The sequence below is a fragment of the Populus alba genome, chromosome 5 (genome assembly GCF_005239225.2).
Source record: "Populus alba chromosome 5, ASM523922v2, whole genome shotgun sequence".
Taxonomy (NCBI): Eukaryota; Viridiplantae; Streptophyta; class Magnoliopsida; order Malpighiales; family Salicaceae; genus Populus; species Populus alba.
Window position 1 is genome coordinate 6,560,592 of NC_133288.1, and position 22,211 is coordinate 6,582,802.

A 22,211-nucleotide genomic window follows, 5' to 3' on the forward strand; every position below is an offset into this window, starting at 1 on the left:
AAATTTAAAAAACTAAAAATATATATTTTAATACATTTATAAATAAAAAATATTTAAAAAAACAACCTAAAATCTCAAAGCAAACGCCATCTCTCTCAGCTTTAGCAAGTGGCAGTATTATTACGGAGCTAATTTTCTAAAGGCACTCTTGCTTGCTTTCTTTGGTGATGAAGTGACAAGCGTATCGTATAGAGTGATGAAAAAGCCCAACGTCTGCAGTTCTCATCTTTTTAGTGGGCCAAATCACTTGTGGGCCCCCAACTGTCAGTGAAATACAAATTTTAGATCATTAGAACTAAGTATTCAAGGGCCCGCAAATTCCCTGCTACAAGCAGTGAAATGGGTGGCAAAGCTCCGTGACATTTGGTGGAGAATTACCTTAACGACGCTTTTACCTTGCGGACCCCCGCCCCCGTATGGTCGACACGTGTAAGTCTGCCACTGGGGCCATTCTCAAATTCACTCTCTCAAAGGAGTTTTCACTCCATCCGCTGCCCCCCTCTCTTGACATGCTACTCTTCGAATATCTTGGTAAATGAAGTTTTTTTTTTTTCTTTTTACATGAATATTATACTTACACAGTAGCTATAAAATAAATAAATAAAACTTATATTGACATACAAAATTAAAAAAACAAGATTAGATATCACAATATGATTTTAGCGAATAAAAAAGATGGTGAAGAATCAAACTAAAAATGAACCAAGATTTATAATACTTTTTTTTAAAGACAATATTAGCCATATATTCTAGTCTAGGTTGCGCCAGGAAGATAAAAGCTTCCGAGCTTTATTGTAAAAAAAATTCAATAATTAGCACAAATCATTGATATAACATATCATCCAAACACCCAGTGAAACATCCATTAAATCTCCAGCACTAAACAATGATGAAGCAAGAAACTCTTAATGATGTGTTTAATCTGAATAGCTAGCGAAATAAAACTTTGGATTTTTAGAAAAGTAAAGATCCTCTCCATTTATCGTTTGTTCGATGAAAGCACATCAGGTCTTCATTCAAAAGCTGCCATCTCAGTGTTGGCTGTCAAAATTTTCTGAAAAAGAAAGTTGCAGGTTTTCGATTCTAAACTCAAAACATATCGGAAAATCTTATACTCACTCGAAGAAGAAGACCATGGAATAAATTAACACAATTTAAATCACAGGCAAAAACGCCAAGCTGAATTCTACAATATTCTGTATGTGACAAGAATTTGTCGGCAAGAACGAAATTCGCACCTTTGTTCATGGTAAACAGCTTATGCATCAACAAAAACTGAGTTCTATGTTTTGATACGACTCCTTGTAGTTTAGCCGTATTATTTTCTTATAATTAACGTGTGTTAACGTCAACGTCTTAAGTGCTCCTAATTTGCAAGATTAGTCATGTTTAGTGTATGCTCATAGTGAGGGCAAGGAGGGTCCATTAAGCAGATTGTCCACGTGATTTTTTTGTACAAACACTGCATATCAGCTCATCCGAAAATCATCGGAGCCTCCATCAATGTCGGTTTTTCTCCCTCCATTACTCAATGCTTTGTTTCCTGCATGATTAATTAGTTCAAGAAGAAATCTCCAGTGAGTTAATCATGCGAACAAAAGTAAATTAAGGTAGTGAGCACAAGACATACATGTTCTCTAGGTATTTTTTAACTTCTGTCATGTTAGCTAACTTGTATGCACAGAGATTTCATTTGCCGCCTGAGGGGAACTGTCCTTGTGATTGGTCAGAGAGTGTGCTTTTAGGTATAGCAGAAACGAGGGCCCAGAAATCTGACATGCTTGAAGCTGTTCCCTTATCCCTTGAGCGTCAGAAATTCAATCCACCACTGCGCTCTGATTTGCTGCCTCTCTATTATAAGCTTGACAACAAATGAATAATACAAGAAGAGAAATAAGAAAAGTGCGATTATTGTCATGAGGGTTTGGATGATTTGCCCTATTAATAATCCACGAAAAGTGAGCTCAAAGTTCCTGTGCTCCTCTTATTACAATGAATTTGATAGCATGAAGCTTGGATAATTAATCAATTAAATTCTATGGGGTTGGCTATCTAATCATGCTTTTCAGCTACATCAAGGAATCTCTAGCAGCCTTGGGCACCAGTTTGCGAAATTTCTTAGTATCTTGAATAAATAAATAAAAGAAAGTCTAGGGCACTAGCAGAGTCTTGGGGCCCTGGCCTCCATAGCTAGAACAAGTATCGTTGTTCGGAATCACCCCTTTTCTCCAGCAAACCAGTATCCTTTTATTTATTTATTTATCTATATTAATTACGAACAAAAAGTATTTGAAGCCAGGTCTCATATATCAAGACTATATATGGTCGAAAAGGTAGCCTTATCAAATAGATTTTACCAACAATTGGATGAAAAATTCGACCTCTTGTGAGAAAGGGACACCAGCATCTGGATATTGATTTACATGAAGTCACTTAGTGGCGGAAAATCAAACAAAGTTTTAAATTAAAAAAATTAATTTAAAGCGACGTTAAGTGGGTTAGTACAGAGTAAAACAAACACGAAGTGAAAAGATGAAATGCACCTACCTAATACCGATTATACTTAAAAGTGAGCCCCTCAGACCTGAACTGATGCATTTCTAGCCTTCAACAGAAGGCTCTTGTCTATGCTAGCATGAAACAGCAGTGAGACATCGATTTTGACACTTACAAGACCGCATTTGCTCACGTAGAAGTACTCCAAAAATTTAGGTCACCGTCGTTTGGAACATTGTCCAAGCATGTTGGCATCAAAGTACTGGTCTACCTCTATATAAGAGATCATATCACTTTGAAGAGGCTACACAGATTGACACCTAAACCAGAAAGAAGTCCTAAGATGGCAAAGATTCCACGCAATCATCTTGTTCTCGTAGCTTTTTTCCTGCTTTGCTTTGTTTCCACCTGTGCTAGAGGTATATATATTTCTATGTCTCTGATGATCTTTAAAAGTTGTGAAGTTCTGATATTGTAAAGTATTCCTTAATTGCTTTCCTTTTCTCTCTTGTATTTCCAGCAGCCAGGACTTTGCGAGAGGTTAACAATCATGAAGTAGAGAAGAAGGACCATAATAATCAGTTTCCATCAAAAGAAAATGGGTTACATGATGTGGATGAACTAGCTGGGATGGACTATACCCCAGCAAGTAAGAAGCCTCCAATCCATAACTAAAATGGAAAATTTTGGTTGAGCTACTAGCTATAAGAGTTTAGCCTATTCTTGTACCTATACTTCTATATATGATTTTGAGCTTAATAATTAATATAGCTTTGTAGCTAGTGCCTAGCAGATACATTTTAATATATAGGTGGGGCAAATACTGCACTATATTAATTACTCTGTGGTTATTTAGAGTGTAACTTGCAATACATGTTACACCAGGGGGGTTCTGTGTATGGAAATTTATCTTCTGTTGATTAGGTTATATCAAGGCTTAAAGTTAGCTGACTTGTAGCATGATATATAGATGTATCTGTTATGCTTGTAATACCTTGGTTATGAAATCCAAGTGCAATTTTCTTCTTCTTCTTCTTTTTGGACCTCTGGAGGACTCTTAAATTCATTGGTTTGATGAACTACGTAGTCGATCCCATATAAATTCCTGACGTTTTCCGATTTTCTTTGTAACAAAATGGATGATAATATTAAGTAAGAAAGCAGAACCATATAACGTACAGAAATATTTGATGAGAGGCAAAAGAATTAAGATCTCATATGATCAGAGAGACTGTTGAAGACTTTTCACACTGTAATACAGACATTTAGTAAGAGATCAGAAGCCGTGAACTATGAAGCTGCCATGGCTGTGTATGTTATTTCAACTCATCTGTTTGTTTAGTTTCTGATCGACAATATTGGTAATTATAAACTAGAAGGTGAGGCATGGATGCATTCTATATATATATATATATATTTTTTTTTTTTTTTTTTTCTTTTTTCTTTTTTTCCCTGGGTGGATATATGGATGCACATGCACTTGCTGAGGGCATGTAGTGACTTCCCGATCTGGGGCCTTGAAAGGATGAATCTTGAATGCATTGCTAGATTGAAACCAAGTTCTAAATCAAGTCACTGTCCAGAATTCTAGAAATCGCCCCTGTGAATATTTCCTACAATAAAAACACTATTTGCACCCTTCATATGCTTAAGCTTAAACTTATCGACAGTTCACTCTTAGCTCATGATCATGGGAGAATTAGGTGAAAATCAACTTAGGAAATGCGAGAAACAGTTGTTTGAGAAAGAGTAAAACTAAAGTCAATTCAATGGTGAGGCTGCGGTGCAACGTATTCAATGGAGTAAAATAATAAATCTATCTAGAATTAAAAGCATCAAAACCGATGGAATCAGAAACTCTTGGTGAAGCCACCGAGGATTCCAAGTAGATTGCCATATATGATCCATGCTTACCCTATTTTCTTCACTTTGAAATTGTCTACGTCCGTTCCTTTGAATTCTTTGTTCACTGAATTTTGGTTTAATGAGAAGTAATTGTTAAGCATTATTAAGGTTCGTGTCTTTATCCATGAGTGTTATAAAATTGAATTTGAGAGATTAAAAAAAAGAGAATAAAATAATCTAGTTGTGCACCCACAATTCTACGTAAAAAAAAAAAATTGATTTGAGTATAAGAAATTGTAAAAAAATTTATAATTAATTTGGGTCTTTCAACAATTGATTGATGGGCTGATGGGTTAATTAGATTTAACCACAATTGATGAATTGATGGATAATTGTTCTTGATTTTTCCATGTTTGCTTTATTGAAAAAAGAGTTTATTTTTTAGATTATCATGGATATTTGAATTAATTTGCACGCATCTCAATTAATTTTATGAATTTTAAAGTTAATGATTATGTAAGTCTCTGGTGGCTTTAAAATTTATGAACTTGAATTGATGACCTTTTGATGAGCAAACCTATAACCTAACTACTTAAACTACTCCTCTCATAATTAAGTCTTTTATTATTAAAGAAATCCTACAATACTTAATTAAGTAAATATAAAAGCAGAAATGAATATGCCTCCCAGAACCATATATTAAAAAGAAGAAAAAACAAAAAACCATATTCATTCTCTACAAGTCCCTTAAAAATTAAAAGTAATTTTTAATTTGATGAAAAAAATAAAAGTAATGCATTAATTCAAAATAAAAGCTTTTCTCCATAAGAAAAAAAATAAAGAAACATATTTATAAAATATAAATATTCGAGAATAGAAAACAAAAATTAATTTGGTCCATGTTGAAAATAATAAAAGGAATGGTCGTAAGATATTAGGTGAATTAAAAGAGATCTTTATTTTTATAGTAGAGGATTTTTGAAAAAAAAATCTCTTTTATGTTTTTAATTTTTTTTAGAGAATAAAAGAATATTTAGAAAATAGTACATATCCTAGTAAAATAAGTTTTCATCTAGTCATATCAATTTTAATATTAAATTGGTTAAAAAAACTGATGCGGTTAAACTTTTCATCTAGTCATATCAATTTCTTGATATTAAAAAAAATAATATTATTTTTATTATTCGTTAAAAAGTGAGTGGCTTGTCCCTTCAAATTGAATTTAATAATTATATATTTTAACAAGTTCTTAATATTAACAACTGAACACCTATACATATGGGCTTCTACAAATTAAAAATAAAATGAGCCCATAATATTCAAGCCGAAATGGGCACCTAGCCCAAGTAATTGACCTCCAGCCAGCAGCGTCTGGAGTTCCGTACACAAATCATAGCCGTCCATGATTATCACGCATAAACCCTGAAAACCCCAACCCTTCGCCCCCCCCCCCCATGTCTGTGATCTCTGATTTAGTACCTAAATTATAGTATTTTTTTTTTTACAAGTAAGCCCCTACATGTCAAATTTTAGTTAATCAAATGAAAAAAAAGTTGATAAATCATGATTTTGGTCTACTTGCATTGGAGAAACTTATGAAAAGAATTTTGTATTGGAGACAACTATTGTGAAATTTGAATTTGATACGTGTATTTATACATACATGGACGTGTATTTATTCATGTATTTATAAAACAATCAAGATGTGTAAATAAATTTTTAAACTGATTGTGAATAATAACTAAAAATTAAATTGAGAAGGGAGAAAGAAAAATATATTAAGATATCTGTTCAAAGCTCTTATTGTTTTATTTAATTATATGGGAGTATTTTTTATTGTAAAATTTAAATTTAATGTGTATATTTAATAAAATAAATTAAGAATTAAATGTATAAATAAATATTAAAAATGATTGTGAATGTTAACTAAAAACTATATTGGAAAGCTGGGAAAAAACAATTTAAATATCTTATCTTATGTCATGTAGAGCTCTTATTATTTTATTTAATTATATGGGAATGAGTTTTTTTTATAAGAAAAGTAATAATTTAAATTCTATTAAGATAAAATAATATATTATTATAATTCATCCTTTTCTTATTAATATTTTTTTTTATTTTTACAAAAAAAAAATCTATTTTTTTGTTCTTTGTTACTTATTTAATAAAAATTAAAAGTAATAAGAACACGTATTAAAAGAAAGTTGCCTTTCTTATTTTGTTTCACGTCAGGTTTTAAATTGAATCGGGTGAGAACTAATTTTATATGACCAAGTCAACCTAGTTGGTTCAAATGTGACCCAATCAAAACCCAAGTTGGTGTTAGTAAAAAATTTTCAATACGACATAGTTCGAACCCCTTTTTTATACACTTTGACCAAGTTGTTATAGATCAATTTAAGCTAATTCGACAAACTTGCAATCCAAATCATGGACCCAATTAGGTTTAGTAGAAAAAAATTACAATCTATTTTTTATTATTTAAGAGATAATTACAAAAAATCTTCTAAGATTTGTTCGTGAGCTGTAGTTTAAAAAATTACATTTTTTATTCCTCGTCAACAAAATATTTTAAATATAATAAAATAACTAAATTATCTTCATAGATAGATGTTATATATCAAAATTATAGTTCTACTTTTTTTTTTCATCCCCTAACTCTTACTTTAGTTTTACAAATAAAATATATTTATTTTTGGATAGTATTTATAATAAGTGTAACCTTGTATAATATTTTTTTATTATTTTATTCAATCAATATCATATATGTGTTTATTACTATTATCATTTAATTAAATAAAAAAATTTGATTTTAATAAATAGAGTCATTGAACACCACTGGATAAATAGCCCTATATTACAAAATCAAATATTTTGATTTATATTTATCCTTTAATTTTTCAAGTTATAATTTTAGTTATTGTTAAATGATCAAATATAGAAAGTTATGTACCGATGAATAATTATTTACTCCCAAAATCTTTAATCATAGTTTTTCTAATTCATGTGTACTAATGACATTATCTTTAGCCAATATATATTGTAAGAATTCTACACATTGATAAACAAAAAGAGTAAAACCAGTCAGGCCAAACAAAGATACAAAAGAGAAGACAAAAAAAATAAAATTGAGTGAAGTCTTTTGTTATTTAGGGAGCACTTGAATGGCAGCAGCACCCCCTCGTTTTTATTTCGTCAAATGACCCTCTTGCCTACTGAAAATAACGAAACAAAAGGCCCTGATGTGGACATTTAAGTCATAGAATTAAGAATATCTGCAGAAAAAGTGCTTTATCCTGCCTCCGTGGCTTCCGCAACCGGCAAAAGCTATTATAGTGAAAAACATGTATATGTTTGTGCTGGGTTATTTATTGCGGTTAACCGCCGCAAAAACATAAATTTGTTTGTTACTGCAGCGCACCATAATAAAAAATTATTATTATTATTATTATTATGGTGCATAGTAATATCAAAGTTAACTTTAAGCTATGTTTGGAAATATGATTCGAAACGTACAATTTATGTTTATGTCTGAAAAGCAAAAGGACACTTTTCCAGCAACAAGTTTCAAATATTCTTCTTCTTCTCCATTTCTTTCTGCATTGCCCCTTCTTACTAAAAGTATCTAGCTACCTCCTAAATGGCTAGCCGTGTTTACCAAGTTTGGGAGGGACGCAATGTAAGCTTCATAACTTCCTCTTCCCTGCCACTGCCTTAATTCATGTCTGTATAGTTGAAATTATGATCTGGGTTTTTGTTTCTATGGCTTTTTTGTATGATTTAGACTCACGGGGTTTTGCTGGATTGAAGTTTCTGTGCTTTTTTCAATGAATTAATACTTTCGTTGTTTTATGTATTGTATTGTACTGAGCATCATTTTATAGAATCCCATTTCCGGTTTTCTTCAAATATTGTTGGTTCTTTGTTTTTAGATATTATCTCTTATAGCTGAGTAACTAGTTTGAACCTCAGCCACTTGCGGTGTAAGTGGACATATCTTGAACCTTAAATCTCGAGGTATGTGGCCCTCCACTCCACATATAGGGGAATTAGGCCTCCGACCTTGTTCGACTACAAGGGGGAGTCACTACAGGATATGGTATTGGAGAGTGATAGACAATCTTGATATGGGAAAGAAATGGGATGTCACAGCCTAATATTCTGAATGGATTTTGAGCAGATACTAGCGGTTCTGCTATAAGCAAAAAAGGAAATACACACACACATGTATGTAGATTGTATTGATTTAAGTGTATGAATTGATAAGTTCTTTCTCCATGCTTTCCTGAATTTTTCTTCTTTTAATTATCGAGTTCATCATGCAGATTTTCTTCATCAAAGGGAGGCTTATGTTTGGTCCAGATACCAGGTCACTGGTTATTACCTTACTGCTCATCGTGGTTCCCATTGTTATTTTCTGTACAACTGTCGCAAGGAACCTCCTCCATGAATTTCCAACATACAATGCTGGTTATGCCATTCTAGTCGTAACAATTATGTTTACCATCTATGTGAGTCCTGCTGATTCTTTCTCTGCTCTGTTAACTGCTGTTACAGCCTTGATGTTTGATTTGCATGGTGAAGGTAGCGATACGGGAAATATGATGAATATTTGTTTATAATGACGTCAGAATGTTTCCATTTGCTTGCCTACTTGTCTCACCATCCCAATATTCCTTAAAACATCTTTCATTTTGTTATCAATTATGCTTTTCTTGTGCCCATGATGTTTTTACCTGGCCCGTATCTCTCATATTTGGTGTGTGTCAATGTTTTGTTTGCCCTCAGTTTATATCTGGCAACAGTTCAATTATAACCGTAGGTAGTCATGAACTCATGGTAGGTATTGGTGCTCCTGTTTCTCACTTCAGCCTGTGACCCGGGCATTGTTCCTCGCAATTCACATCCACCAGACGAAGAGATTTTTTATGGCTCTCCAGGCCCAGTTGATGCTAGTGGGTTACGAAAAGAAGTGCTTGTCAATGGTTTTCTTGTGAAAATGAGGTATTGCGATACATGCAAGATATATCGTCCACCACGTTGCTCACATTGCTCTGAATGTGATAATTGCGTGGAGCGATTCGATCACCACTGTCCTTGGGTGGGCCAATGCATTGGACTGGTATGTAAGTCCAGGTTGCTCAAAATTTTGTTGAATTGAGTGCATGGTTCAAATCGAGAATCCATCTAAAACATTTAAAAAGATGCATTTCAGAAAATTTTCTATTCTATAATCTTTTTCAGAATTATCTATTGGGTGATGCGATCGAGTCTTTCCTTGATTTTCTTTAGCCTGGATCTGCTAGCAAAGTCCTGTTCTGAGATATTTATCGTTCAAACCAAAATTACAACTCTAGTATCAAGAGTTCACTAGCATTCGTTCAACAGGGATAAGGGTCCATTTTAAGAGTTGCTCATTGAGGGATGTCATCATTCTGAGTTGTAGTTTGAGAAGTTTTAGATAAATTGATCGAATGGATTTGGCCAATGTGGTTATACATCCAACATTCCACTGCCAGCTTAGTGCATTGGCAAACAGTGAGGACAATGAAATGAACATGAACTTAGAAGAAATCATTTGACTACATGGAGTAATTTGAATTCCTCAAAGATTTCTTGCAATCAAGGACAATGTGTTTTCAACTTTTGCATGTGTTGGTGAAAAATTGGATTCTATCATAATTAAGCCAAGTATTTTTATGGTTTTGCAGCGCAACTACCGCTACTTCTTTCTGCTTGTCTCTTCATCAGCTCTTCTCTGCATCTTTTTATTTGCAATGTCAGCTTTGAACATAAAATTTGTTATGAATGATCATGGAACTCTCTGGAAGGCGATGAAGGAATCACCTGCCTCTGTGATATTAATGGTTTATTCCTTCATTTTCTTCTGGTTTGTTGGAGGTCTCACCTGCTTCCATCTGTATCTTATTGGCAGAAACCAGGTTACTTGTTTTTTGGAAACCATTCTCTTAATACTTTTGTGTGTTGATGTGAGGGTAAATTAATCAATAAAGCATGAGAGGTTCATCCAAATACTTTTGTGTTTTATTTCCAACATTTCTATGGCCCGGTTTCTAACTCTTTAACATTTTCTTCAGACAACATATGAAAACTGCCGCGATAGTGCACTCAACAGGCGAAATGTCTACGACCGAGGGTGCTTCGGGAATTTTCGTGAAGTATTCTGCACCAAGACAAAGTCTTCAAGAAACAATTTCCGGGCTTATATACAGGAAGAGATGCCCATGCGTGTAGCCCGAGAAGTAAAAATAGATGATTCAGAGGGAGACAGTCGAACAAAAGTACAAGACAATCTAGAAATTGATAATAACCTCTTAAAGATCGATATCCCATCATTATGATGGCAGCAGTGTATCCATTTCCCATATTGCTGATGAGCTTGGTTCTTAGCTTCTTTTCTACGTACGTTTTCATGCATGTATTGGAGTTCTGAGAATTGCCAAGAAGAGGTTGAGATTGGTTAAATGATAAATAATTATCAAGTATTTACTATTTCAAGAAATTTAAGAAAAAAAGTAAATGAGAGAGATCCCTTGAATAAAAAACAGAAAAGACTATGTTAACAAGTTTGCAAAAACTAAATTCTTCGATACAAAAAAATCTGTATGATGAATGTTAATAACGAAGGCTTATTACTTCGTTAGGTTTTAATAGAAGTAATCAAGACGGGGTATTTAGATATTGTTTGGGAATGCGGTGCAAATTGTGTTTTTAAAAATTTAATGTTTTTAATTAAAAATTAAATTTTTTTATATATTTTTTATTATTTTGATGTGCTGATTTTAAAAATAATTTTTAAAAAATAAAAAAAATATATTTTAAAATATTTTCAACATGAAAAAAAATATTTTGAAAAAGCAACCGTAACAACACCCCAAATAAACTTTTAAGATTACGAAGAAAAGCACCCGTACAACTTTGTTAGATTATACTTTATAGGGCAAAAAATACAATAATTAAACATACCTGTGCTTACAAGTAACATCCTAATAATAGTTATTCGTTACAGTCTATTTTAATGAAAGAAATAGATACGAGTAGAATAAATAAATTTTAAATGAAAATATTTTTATCATTTTAGATTTTTATCAATTTTTTCTTACGAGGAAGCATTAGTGATCACCATTCTTTCTGACCACCCTACCATCACTAAAATTGCCACCAGTCCATCCTCTCCTCCTCCCTCGTGGTCTCTCTCGTTTTAGCCAACCCACTCCCACAAGATTCCACCTCTGCCAAGAGTATGTGAAGATTGGGTTCGATGCAATATCTTTTTCACCCGTTGTAAGGAGAACAAAAAAGTTTATGATATAGTCATTGATAATGATTTAATAATTCATGCATCAATGTTGTATCTACTGATATAAAATGAACAAGTTGCAGCTGAATACCGAAGCACAGGACTCAGATAAGGTTAGAAAAATTTGACTAAATAATAAGGGAATTTTATAAAAAAAAATTAAAAATTTTATAAATGGGAGATGACATGGGACTCAGTTATATGAATGGATATACGAGTATAGGGATTTCACCTTGGTTTCTCAAACCGAAAGGATTAGATATTTATATTGCTAAAACAACAGGGACTAAAGAACAATCTAATGGCATGGCATAAAATAACAAAGCATTTTTCAATTTTCACTCTCTCCCAACCAAAACTCCTCCTCCATTAGGGTTAGTAAGGTACTGAACTGAGCAGAACTTTCTCCGACTCAAGATGGTAAGAATCTCTATCAGATCTAAATTCAACTTATTTCAATAATTTTTTCTTTCGATTTCGCTTCGATTTTGTGTTTTTGTTTTAATTTATGAACAAAAAATCAATCAGGAGGGAAAAGCGAATTTGGAAGCGGCGATAGAACAACTACAGAATGTCGAAAAGCAGATGAGGCTTGCCGGAGACGTCGCCGGCACTAAGAAAGCCGTTACCGAAATTCTCCAACTCTGCTTCGAAGCTAAAGATTGGAAATCTCTAAATGACCAAATTGTCCTTCTCTCTAAAAAACGTGGCCAACTCAAACAGGTAACATTATTTTTAATTAATTTGTAAATAAACTCAACTAAATTATGTGTTTTGTATGCAATGATTTGTTTGGTGGATTTTGATTTTTTTTTTTTTTTGGTGTAGGCTGTAACTGCAATGGTCCAGCAAGCAATGCAGTACATTGACGAGACGCCTGATCTTGACACCCGTGTAGAACTTATTAAAACACTTAACAGTGTGTCTGCTGGCAAGGTTTGATTGATTTTCACGCTCCTTTTATGTATATATCTATTTGGATTTGATTTTGTAATGTGGGTGTAAACACGCTTGTTTCTGTGAATTTTGTGGGTGCTGTTTTTGTAAGCTTGTTTGTTTATATGGTGTGTAGATATATGTTGAAATTGAGAGAGCAAGGTTGATTAGAAAACTAGGTAAGATCAAGGAAGAACAAGGGCTTACAGCTGAAGCTGCAGATCTGATGCAAGAAGTTGCGGTAAGATTTTGGTGCTTGTATTCTTAATTTATAGAGCTGTTTGTTTTCCTGTAAGAAGATTGATGCATTTTGATTTTTTTGAGTTGCAGGTGGAAACTTTTGGTGCTATGGCAAAAACTGAGAAAATTGCGTTTATTCTTGAGCAAGTACATATCTCTTTCTTTTGTTTGCGCTTTTTTTTTTTATTTGGTACTTGTTCTTTTATGTTAATTAATGTCTTTGAGATCAAACAAAGAAATCGGATAGCTAAGAGGCTAGAATTGCAACTATATGCAATTAATGGTAAAGGATATGATTGTATCTAAGGCGCCTTAACTAGTGGTCCTACTGCTGTAGATCATGGACGAGTAGTGGTCTTTTAGCTTCTGGTTTGTTATGTTCAAGGCCCTTTTTTGGGCTGTTTTTAGGGTTTTAATTTGAATGTGCAACAATTTTTTTGGGGCAGGTTCGTCTATGCCTTGACCGCCAGGATTATGTTCGTGCACAAATTCTCTCAAGGAAGATTAGTCCAAGGGTTTTTGATGCTGATACTTCTAAGTCGAAGAAGAAACCAAAGGAAGGTGATAATGTTGTTGAAGAGGCTCCTGCTGATATACCATCACTGTTGGAGTTAAAGCGGATCTACTATGAATTGATGATACGGTATGTAATTTCCATATATTGTTTATTTCATGTTCCTGCTTTAATTTTTTTTTGAATAATTTCACTGAGTTTCTTTAGTTTCTTTGTTTTATGTGATGTTCAATAGTTCATGAGCTCCTTGGTTGCACAACCTTTGTATCTTTTTAAAGTGCATCTTTGAATTTTGCTGAGCTTATCTGGCTGTGTTTCTTCTTGGTTTAGCAAAATTTACTTCTAATGCAAAGAAATTACAGAAACGGTCCTCAGGATCCTTATAAATTCTATTTATGTACTTGCATGCCCCATGGGATGCTGGAAACAGATGTTTTTTACTTGTTCTGAAGTCTGTATTTGGTCTGTACAAGGCCTTTGATTTGGTCTTTGGATTGTAATTGTTAGCTTTATTAAAAGTAAATTGGAGTTGCTTTTACATACAATGTGTTCAAGTGACCCTGTTGGTAGGGCAATACACAAGATCACATGTTTTTCATGTGGATGTACAATGGCTTCTTGTTTGGAGCTAAAGGAAAAAGCCTTCCACTTTTGAGATTTTTTTTATTCTTTAATCTGGAGCAGTAATGCAGATAATCATGTTAGCCTAACTTAATATGCATGCAAGTCCATGCCCAATTCTATATATCCTGGGAGTTGATTTATTTTCAACCATGCATTTGAGTTGGCAAGCCCCTGTATTGCTTTCCAAGATTTTATGTCATGCAGTGAGAACTATTGAATAGCGCTGTGATCTTGCGTTATATTTTGCCGCTCATAGTTAGCAATCTGGATTGGCGATGGATTGAAGCCTGGTTGTCATTTGTTGTTTAACAATCACATTCAGTTCCAAACTCTAGCAAATTAATATGCTTGATTTAACCAAGTAATAAGTTGTCAAATATGATTTCTAATAAAAGGTTTGAATATGCTTGCTCAGAATGCTCTGCTGTCTTATGCTGGAAAGTTTCTTTTTCTTCCAACTTTTTTTTTTTCAATTTAAAATAACATGTTGAAGGAAAATCAAAGTTCCTAACATCGAAAGCAGGCAAACTCGAACTTCAAATACATTGCTGATACTATTTTATATTTTGTGATTTTTGATGGAAAACTGATATGACCATGCAATTGTGGATTTCTATAGTCTGATAAATATCTGTTGAGATTTCATGTTTGTACATTCTACTGTAAGAATGGTCTCCTTCTATTTTGAACAACCTAATATTTGAATTTCCTTCAAATACAGTAAAACCCCCCCTGCAAAAAGCGTCTTTCTTTGCAGTATCTTTTCTGAATATCTCTGTGACGTGATTGCCATGCATACTTCTTCTACAAGGCCAAGTTTACTCGGTGATAAATTTTCACTGAAAAGATCTTTTTGATTGAAATTCCTTTGATTTAAAAGTTAGTAAAAAATCCAAACCATCCAACATGTCCCTACCAATTATTATTCAAACTCCATAACTTGATTTTTTGTTTGCTAAGTAGATTTTGAGTAAGAACTCTATGCAATGACTTTTTTCTTTGTGCTTTCCACTCATGGTCTAGGTACTACTCACACGACAATGATTATCTGGAAATTTGCCGTTGCTACAAGGCAATATATGAGATTCCTTCTGTAAAGGAAAACCCTGCCCAATGGACTCCGGTAAGAAGAACTTTTTTTTTTTTTCTAGTTTTTGGTCTGTTGAGATTTCTATGGATTCTATTGGACGGCCTTGATATTTTACAACATGTAGGTCTTGAGGAAAATCTGTTGGTACTTGGTACTTTCACCTCACGATCCAATGCAGTCAAGCCTTCTGAATTCCACCTTGGAGGATAAGAATCTTTCTGAAATTCCAAAATTCAAGTACGTGTTGCTTTAGTCAGTTCCTGCATGTTGCTGGTCATTTAATTTATCAATCTTGTCATTTGGTGGCTTTTCATTGGATGCTATTCCATAGGTTGTTGTTGAAGCAGTTGGTGACAATGGAAGTCATCCAGTGGACATCTCTTTGGAATGCATTCATGGATGAGTTTGAAAGCGAGAAGAACTTACTTGGGGGATCTTTGGGTGACAAAGCAGCAGAGGATTTGAGGCAAAGAATAATTGAACATGTAATCTACTTTCAATTGTCATATTTGCATAACAGTTATGCCTTTTTCTTTCAATCTACTGTTGAGTTTGGTTGTTCATTCATTTGCAACGTGTTTTCTTTTCAGAATATCATTGTTGTTTCAAAGTATTACTCAAAGATTACTGTGAAGAGAGTAGCAGAGTTATTGTGTCTCAGCATCCAGGTTCTCTCTCTCTCTGTGGCTGTGTTGGACACATGCTTTGTTTGCTCACATTAATCTTTGTTTTTGCATTTGTGTCCATGGTGTAATTATGCCGATCTTTGTTCTTCATTATGTGAACTTGAGCAGATTTGTGTGAATGTGTTTGTTTCAAAGATTTGAATTTTATCAGTCCTTGGTTAAATTAATAAAGGCTTCATGGTTGCATGATGCTTCTGTTTAACTATTTATTCTAATAGTCTATAATGGTGGTTAAAATATAAGCAATTTGCTTCAGAAATTATTTTGTCAACATAATACTCAAACTATACCGTTCCATCCTAATTGTAACTTCTGGTGTTTTTATCTGAATTTAGATGTTGTGTTCAATTGTTGAACAGAGTCACAGTTAATATTTAAAGGTCTGGTGTTCAGATCTAAAGTGGTCAATTTTTAGATTAGTTGGTAATATGGTTGTTGAAGGTATAAAAAGCCTATCTGTGACTGTTACCTGATAACTTAAGTTTTTGAGTAGGTGGTCAGTTAATAGTATTAGAGCCACTTTGATCTAATGTTTAGGAGTTGGAATCTTAGAAATCCCATTATTTGTAACTTAATTTGATGACATTGCAGTGGCTAATGCATTTGTGTTTAATCCATGATGGAAGCCCAATTAAGTTTCTAATGATCTAGATGGTTAATAGTTAAATGATCTTTGTGTTCACGTAATAACTTGAACTTCTGAATCGAGTGGAAGTTTGATAATGGCACTGGATCTTGGCATTCAGGAATGACTTTTGTAATCCTCTTGATAGGCATTCTCCTTGAATCTTGTTTCAAACATATCGGGGTGTAAGCTTATTAGCAATCACGAGCTCTGCTTTGCAGTTGACATTCCCATGCAACCTCCCTGCCTATCCATAAATATTCTTTTACTTTGTATTACACTTTCTTTCCCTTTCTGTATGCTTTTCATATTTTATTTTTATTGTCAGTTAAAGACAACTAGGCTAAGGGTCAGGTTGGCTTTGAGGGGAATAAGATCTGTCCATACCCATTTTATGAAATCTAGGTTCTTGGTGACTTGCAAAATTTGGCAGACAACCATCTATCTTCTTAGGTGACGCGGGCTTGAAAAAACGATAAATCAGGGCATTGCATTTGCTTGAACCATCTAAAGAATCTTATAGATGCCCCTTCGAAGCTGGTAGCTCATACAGACCAACAATGATAGCTATTTTTTCGTTTCTTATGCTGAAATCATAAGAAATAAAAGTTAAAACTAGTACCTGAGCAAAAAGGGTCATCAACCATGTTAATGAAATGTTAAGTATGTATATTGTTCCATTTCTTTTGTATTTAATCCATCATTTTCTCCAATTTAGGAAGCTGAGAAGCATCTATCTGATATGGTTGTTTCCAAAGCTCTGGTGGCAAAGATTGACAGGCCATTGGGAATAGTGTGTTTCCAAGTAGCAAAGGACAGCAATGACATTCTCAACTCGTGGGCAATGAACTTGGAGAAGCTGCTTGATCTTGTTGAGAAGAGTTGCCACCAAATACACAAAGAAACTATGGTCCACAAAGCTGCTCTAAAAGTTTGAAAGGTCTGATTTCGCTGAATGCATGGAGGTCTGTGTTTTAATGGCAGTGTGCGGATGGAAGTTATCTGAGAACCCATTTAAATATCTGCTGACTGGGTTTGATTGGACATTCATCATGTCCCAAAGATGTTTCTTTTGTTGGTTAGGCTGTCAAATCATGTATGCCTCCTATAACTGAGAGTAAGATTATTGTTGTGTATACTTCTGGCACAGACTGCACAGCTGACTAACGGCAGGAACCCAAAGGGGCTTTGTTTGTAGCAGTGGATGGAAATTTCTCGAGTTTTGTTTGAGATTCTTTGTTTGGCATGGTTTCTCTCTATCACTGGTGATCAGAACTGGGGGCATTTATTTTGTGTTTCTTGATGTCCTTTTGTACTTTTGATGTGCTGATATTAAAAATAATTTTTTAAAAATGAAAAAACATCATTTGCATGTATTTCGACACGAAAAATTATTTGAAAAGCAACCGCTACCACACTGCCAAACACGCTTTTACAAATATGTTTTACTTTTCAAATGTTTTTTATTTAGAAATATATTAAGATAATATTTTTTTATTTTTTAAAAATTATTTTTGATAGTAGTATATTAAATTAATATGAAAATATATATATATATAAAAATATTAATTTGAAATAAATAAGAATAAATTTTTTTTCAGAGTTTTTAAAACGTAAAGTCAACTGGAATTAATGTTGTTCCCCATGTTCATGTTTGTATGAGATAACTGGATGTCATTCCATTCTGGAGATTTAAACCAGCAAATTTGATTTATTATTGTTGAAACCCGGATTTAGGGGTGTTCTTTGCCCATTTGACTTTGACTTTCTCCATCTATCCCACGTGACAGTTGAGTATGACGGGTGTTTTTAACTGTTTTTAAAATATGTTTGTTTTAAAAAATGTTAAATTAATGTGTCTTTTTAGTGTTTTTTTATGTCAAAAATAATAATAAAATATTTATTTTGCATTTTTGCATTGCTGTAGATATCAATCCTCCTCCTAAAAGAGTGTTGGTGTTGGGCACTAGTACAAAATGTGCATGTGTTGAAGTTTTGTTTTGATCTGTGCGGACGCTATGTTTTTTTCTTACTTTTCCCCACCGGAAATGGAACGAAAGTTGGGAGGAAGAATTCTTAATTGAAATACCAATCTTGATTCCAGTTTTCCCACCATAGTGGGGCACAGAAGAGTCCTGTGAATTCACCATTATTGCAAGAACAAAAATGCTTTATGTTTTGATAAATGATCTTTTATTTTCTTTTAATAACGAATTACACCTGCCAACAGGGAAAAATCGATGGTAACATAGAAAAACGGGTATCCTACCAAAGCAGGTGGAAAAAGTTGTGTAGAAGAAAAATAAAAGCTGATATGTATGGGCTGCTATCCAGAAGACGAAGTATAATGGCTATAATCTGACCAATCTGGCAACTGAAATTCCTCCCAGCCACTTTGGCTACTAGTGGCTGGCATAATCTCGCCTGGTTGCTGAGCTGGTAAAAACATAGGATCGGAATACTCTGTTGAAGAAGACATCGAAGGATTGGACGAAACAAGTGGAGGTGACAGAAACATTTGGTCGTATAGACTCATGGGTTGCCTTTGATAGCCACCAACACCTAAGATCAATTGAGGTTGGTTCACCTGCTCTCTTGAAATCTCACGGTTCTGCGTATGGTGAAGAGCTTGGGAATGAACTATGGCCTCGGTGGATGTAGGAACGGACAGAAGGCCGGTGCTACTCGGAGAATCAGAGACGGTCAACCGGTTCGCTATTGGATCTGGGGGAGTCGGTCGAAGCTTGACGTTTTCTGGGAAGTTTAGTTTGGCCTTGTTGCCTCTAAATCTGAGAGCGGCTTCATCATAGGCTCTTGCTGCCGCCTCAGCTGTGTCGAAAGTGCCTAGCCAAACCCTACATGCCTTGAATGGATCCCTTATTTCTGCAGCCCACTTGCCCCATGGCCTTTGCCTCACTCCCCTATATTTTCTCCTTGGCTCTTCTCTGCAGGTTTCATTATATTCATATACGGGGGTGAATGCCATCCGAGTGGCTGCAGGTGCCATGGTGATGATGGATTTTCCTGAGGCTGTAGATATTGGGGGGACGAGTGCATCATTAGTCAGCATTTTGGTACGAATGAGACAGGCATAAATCAAGCTCATGCAACCATAAGAGATGGCAGAAATCACGCATGTAAAGTTAATAGAGATTTGCGAAGACAGGGCAGACTATTATATTAAGGTACATGCAATATTATGCTTTAATTTAACCAGTTCCAGAATAACTCTCACCGGAAAACCACAAAAAAGAAGAAAGAAAAACTAGTTAGCTTACCTCTTCCAGCAGAAGATGAGCCCCCATGCAAGAAGTCATCGCCAAATACTCTACCGTGCCTTTTATACTCTTCACTGCCACCACCCCCTTCTTCCCTTTCTCTCTTCGCTGACAAATCACCATGAGCACAGTTATCTTGATTACTTGGAACTGCTTCACTTATACAATCAGAATCATCTGCCGGCACATTTCCAGCCACTACATGTGTCAAAGCAGCCACCATAACTGACATCTCTGTCTCCCTATTCAACCCAGAAAGCATTACTGGCAGTGGCCATTCTTCAACACTACCCGCTTCTTTTTTAACAATTTTATCTCCTTTGTTCGCCACTTTTACCTTTGCACATGCAGCGACTTTGAAAAACTGTAGCTACCTAACCTGATGAATCGCAAGACAAAAAAGGGAAGGAAAGAGTGAAAACTAATTAATATTCTACAAGTTTCAACTCTCCAGAACTAAGACCATTTAAGAATGTCTTATAGGAACCCGAAAAAAAGTCGTCTGTCAAAAGATATAACCGCCACAATTGACATGACACATTGGAATTCAAGTCGGTATTGAGGAGATACTTCTTCTTGATGGTGAAGGAGTTGATTCGGTGTAAGATTAGTATATTTATTGTCAAAAAATCAAATTTTGTTTCTTAGTTGCAGCTAGTGGCTAAAACATATCACGGGAGGTTAAAAGACAAAAGACGGTCAAAATCTGTGGTGTGAACCTTTTAAAAATAGCACCCACAAATTATTTCAAGCCGGTGCTGAGATGAAGACTCTGACAGCCGACAAGTGTATGTCGGCCCGCTCTCACCTTGAGGTTGCCCAGTCGGCCCAATAGTTTTTTTTCACTGTACAAATAGTCTACTCCTTACCCACTTATCTGTTTGATAAAAATACAATTATGTCTTTAATCATTTATCTCTCCATCAATGTTTTTCACACATGCACATTTGAAAACATCTTTCACATTTCTTCACACATCTAATTAAATAAAGTCTTTAAATCATTCTTCCTTTTAAATAAAACACTTTGAAAAATTGATGGTTAGTGGATCGAGCATGATTATTAAATTCAACTAACAATATGTTTGGTTACTGTTTCGAAATAAAAAAAAAACATGAGCAAAAAATATAGATGATATAAGATAAAAAATAAAACAGAGATAAAATTCTATTTAATAATAGTATATGAGATAAAATGATTAACTATGTATTCTGTTTGGTTATGATGGATATGGCATAATAAAATATAAAAAAAAAATATTTTACCCTTTATGTGTATTATATCAAAATTCTATTTTAAAAAAAATAGATATTGCACATTAGTTTATATTAAGTGTTAAAATTAATAATATTATAATAAATATAATTATAAAACCAAGATTAGTATGGTGGGTTGACCCTGAATCAGGTTGATCCGGGGCTTAAACTAGTCTGAGTTTAAGAAAAATTAGAGAAATGATTAATCTAACCTAACTTATTCAAAAACCTAGGATAAAGCACAGATCAAAAACCTGTTAATTTATTTTGGTCAAAACAAGGTTGTTTTGATACTACGACGACAACTTTTATTCTTACATTGACCTGAGTTAACCAGGATTGACCCTCCTAGTCCTGGCCCGTGTGATCTGGGCGTTGCTTCGGGTTAGCCTTCAAATCGAGTTTTAAAACTATAATAAAAATTATTTTTATTCTTATGTTGACCTTCTTGACTCTGGCCTTGTCCCGGGTAAATCCTAGAATCTACTTTTAAAATTATAATAATAACCATTTTTATTCTTACGCTAGCTCTGGTCCACCAGGTTCAACTGGACCTATAACCCGATTCTTGATGAGTGACTCGGGCTTTATCTCAAATTAATCTTCTAGTTAAGTTTTAAAATTATAGTAATAACTATTTTTATTCTTTTAACATAATTTAATAATTTTAGAATTGAAAGTTTTTTATTATTATGATATCTTAAGGATAAAAATAATAAATATAATTTTTGAATATATGTTCCCTTATATACCTCATGTTTTGAAAATATAAGAATTCTCTTCAATATTATTCTAGAGATAAATTTATATTTATATTTTTATCACTGTTTTATAATTAAATATATTTTCATCTTTATTATTTTTATTTTTTTATTCGTGGAATTACCCAACCTACTCGAGGAGACTTGAGGTGAAAGGTTGCATAATATTTTTTTTTTATTATTATTATTTTGTATATCAATAGAAGTTAACTAAACTTCCTTTTCACTTTAGGAATTGTATATCTCAAGAGATCATTGCAACAGCCATGACCTTCGTGCGCTCCAACAATGGTTAAGGAGGGTAGAAACGTCCAATGCCAGCAAATCAAGTCCACATTATCCAGAGCTGATGTCAACATGAGAAGGTACATCCTGCTCTTATCCACATTGGTTCAGAAAACCTAGAAGTCCCCAAACACATCTTTATCTCTGAGATCGGACGCTGTCTTGTCGTTGCCGATGCAGATGTATCTCTCGCGAGTTGTGTGCACGCAACCAAAGGCCTGTTCCTTTCGCTCAAAAGGCTTCTGTGACAATCA

General features: G+C 34.1%; 3 protein-coding genes across 4 annotated transcripts; 2 read left to right on the top strand and 1 right to left on the bottom strand.

Annotated features, from left to right (window-relative positions):
* Positions 1-7,918: 7,918 nt before the first annotated feature.
* Positions 7,919-10,841, top strand: LOC118038960 (protein S-acyltransferase 8). Of its 2 annotated transcripts, none has more exons than XM_035045520.2 (5): positions 7,919-8,020; positions 8,667-8,852; positions 9,185-9,463; positions 10,053-10,283; positions 10,440-10,841. In XM_035045520.2, the coding sequence occupies exons 1-5, from the start codon at positions 7,982-7,984 to the stop codon at positions 10,701-10,703; spliced, it is 999 nt and encodes a 332-aa protein (XP_034901411.1). In that variant the 5' UTR covers positions 7,919-7,981; the 3' UTR covers positions 10,704-10,841. The 2 variants fall into 2 exon arrangements, with proteins under 2 accessions (XP_034901411.1, XP_073265073.1); XM_073408972.1 differs by lacking the exon at positions 7,919-8,020 and adding an exon at positions 8,076-8,568.
* Positions 10,842-11,924: 1,083 nt separating this feature from the next.
* LOC118038952 (26S proteasome non-ATPase regulatory subunit 12 homolog A) lies at positions 11,925-17,623 on the top strand. The gene is made up of 11 exons (XM_035045508.2): positions 11,925-12,082; positions 12,191-12,385; positions 12,491-12,598; positions 12,735-12,839; positions 12,929-12,985; positions 13,285-13,481; positions 15,000-15,099; positions 15,191-15,303; positions 15,398-15,551; positions 15,657-15,734; positions 17,096-17,623. The coding sequence occupies exons 1-11, from the start codon at positions 12,080-12,082 to the stop codon at positions 17,312-17,314; spliced, it is 1,329 nt and encodes a 442-aa protein (XP_034901399.1). The 5' UTR covers positions 11,925-12,079; the 3' UTR covers positions 17,315-17,623.
* Positions 17,624-18,532: 909 nt separating this feature from the next.
* On the bottom strand, positions 18,533-20,249 carry LOC118038974 (ethylene-responsive transcription factor ABR1). Its single transcript, XM_035045539.2, has 2 exons — positions 19,656-20,249; positions 18,533-19,407 (listed from the first exon to the last, which is right to left on the bottom strand). Exons 1-2 carry the CDS (start codon positions 19,915-19,917, stop codon positions 18,704-18,706), a joined length of 966 nt encoding a protein of 321 aa, XP_034901430.1. The 5' UTR covers positions 19,918-20,249; the 3' UTR covers positions 18,533-18,703.
* Between the last annotated feature and the right edge of the window lie 1,962 nt (positions 20,250-22,211).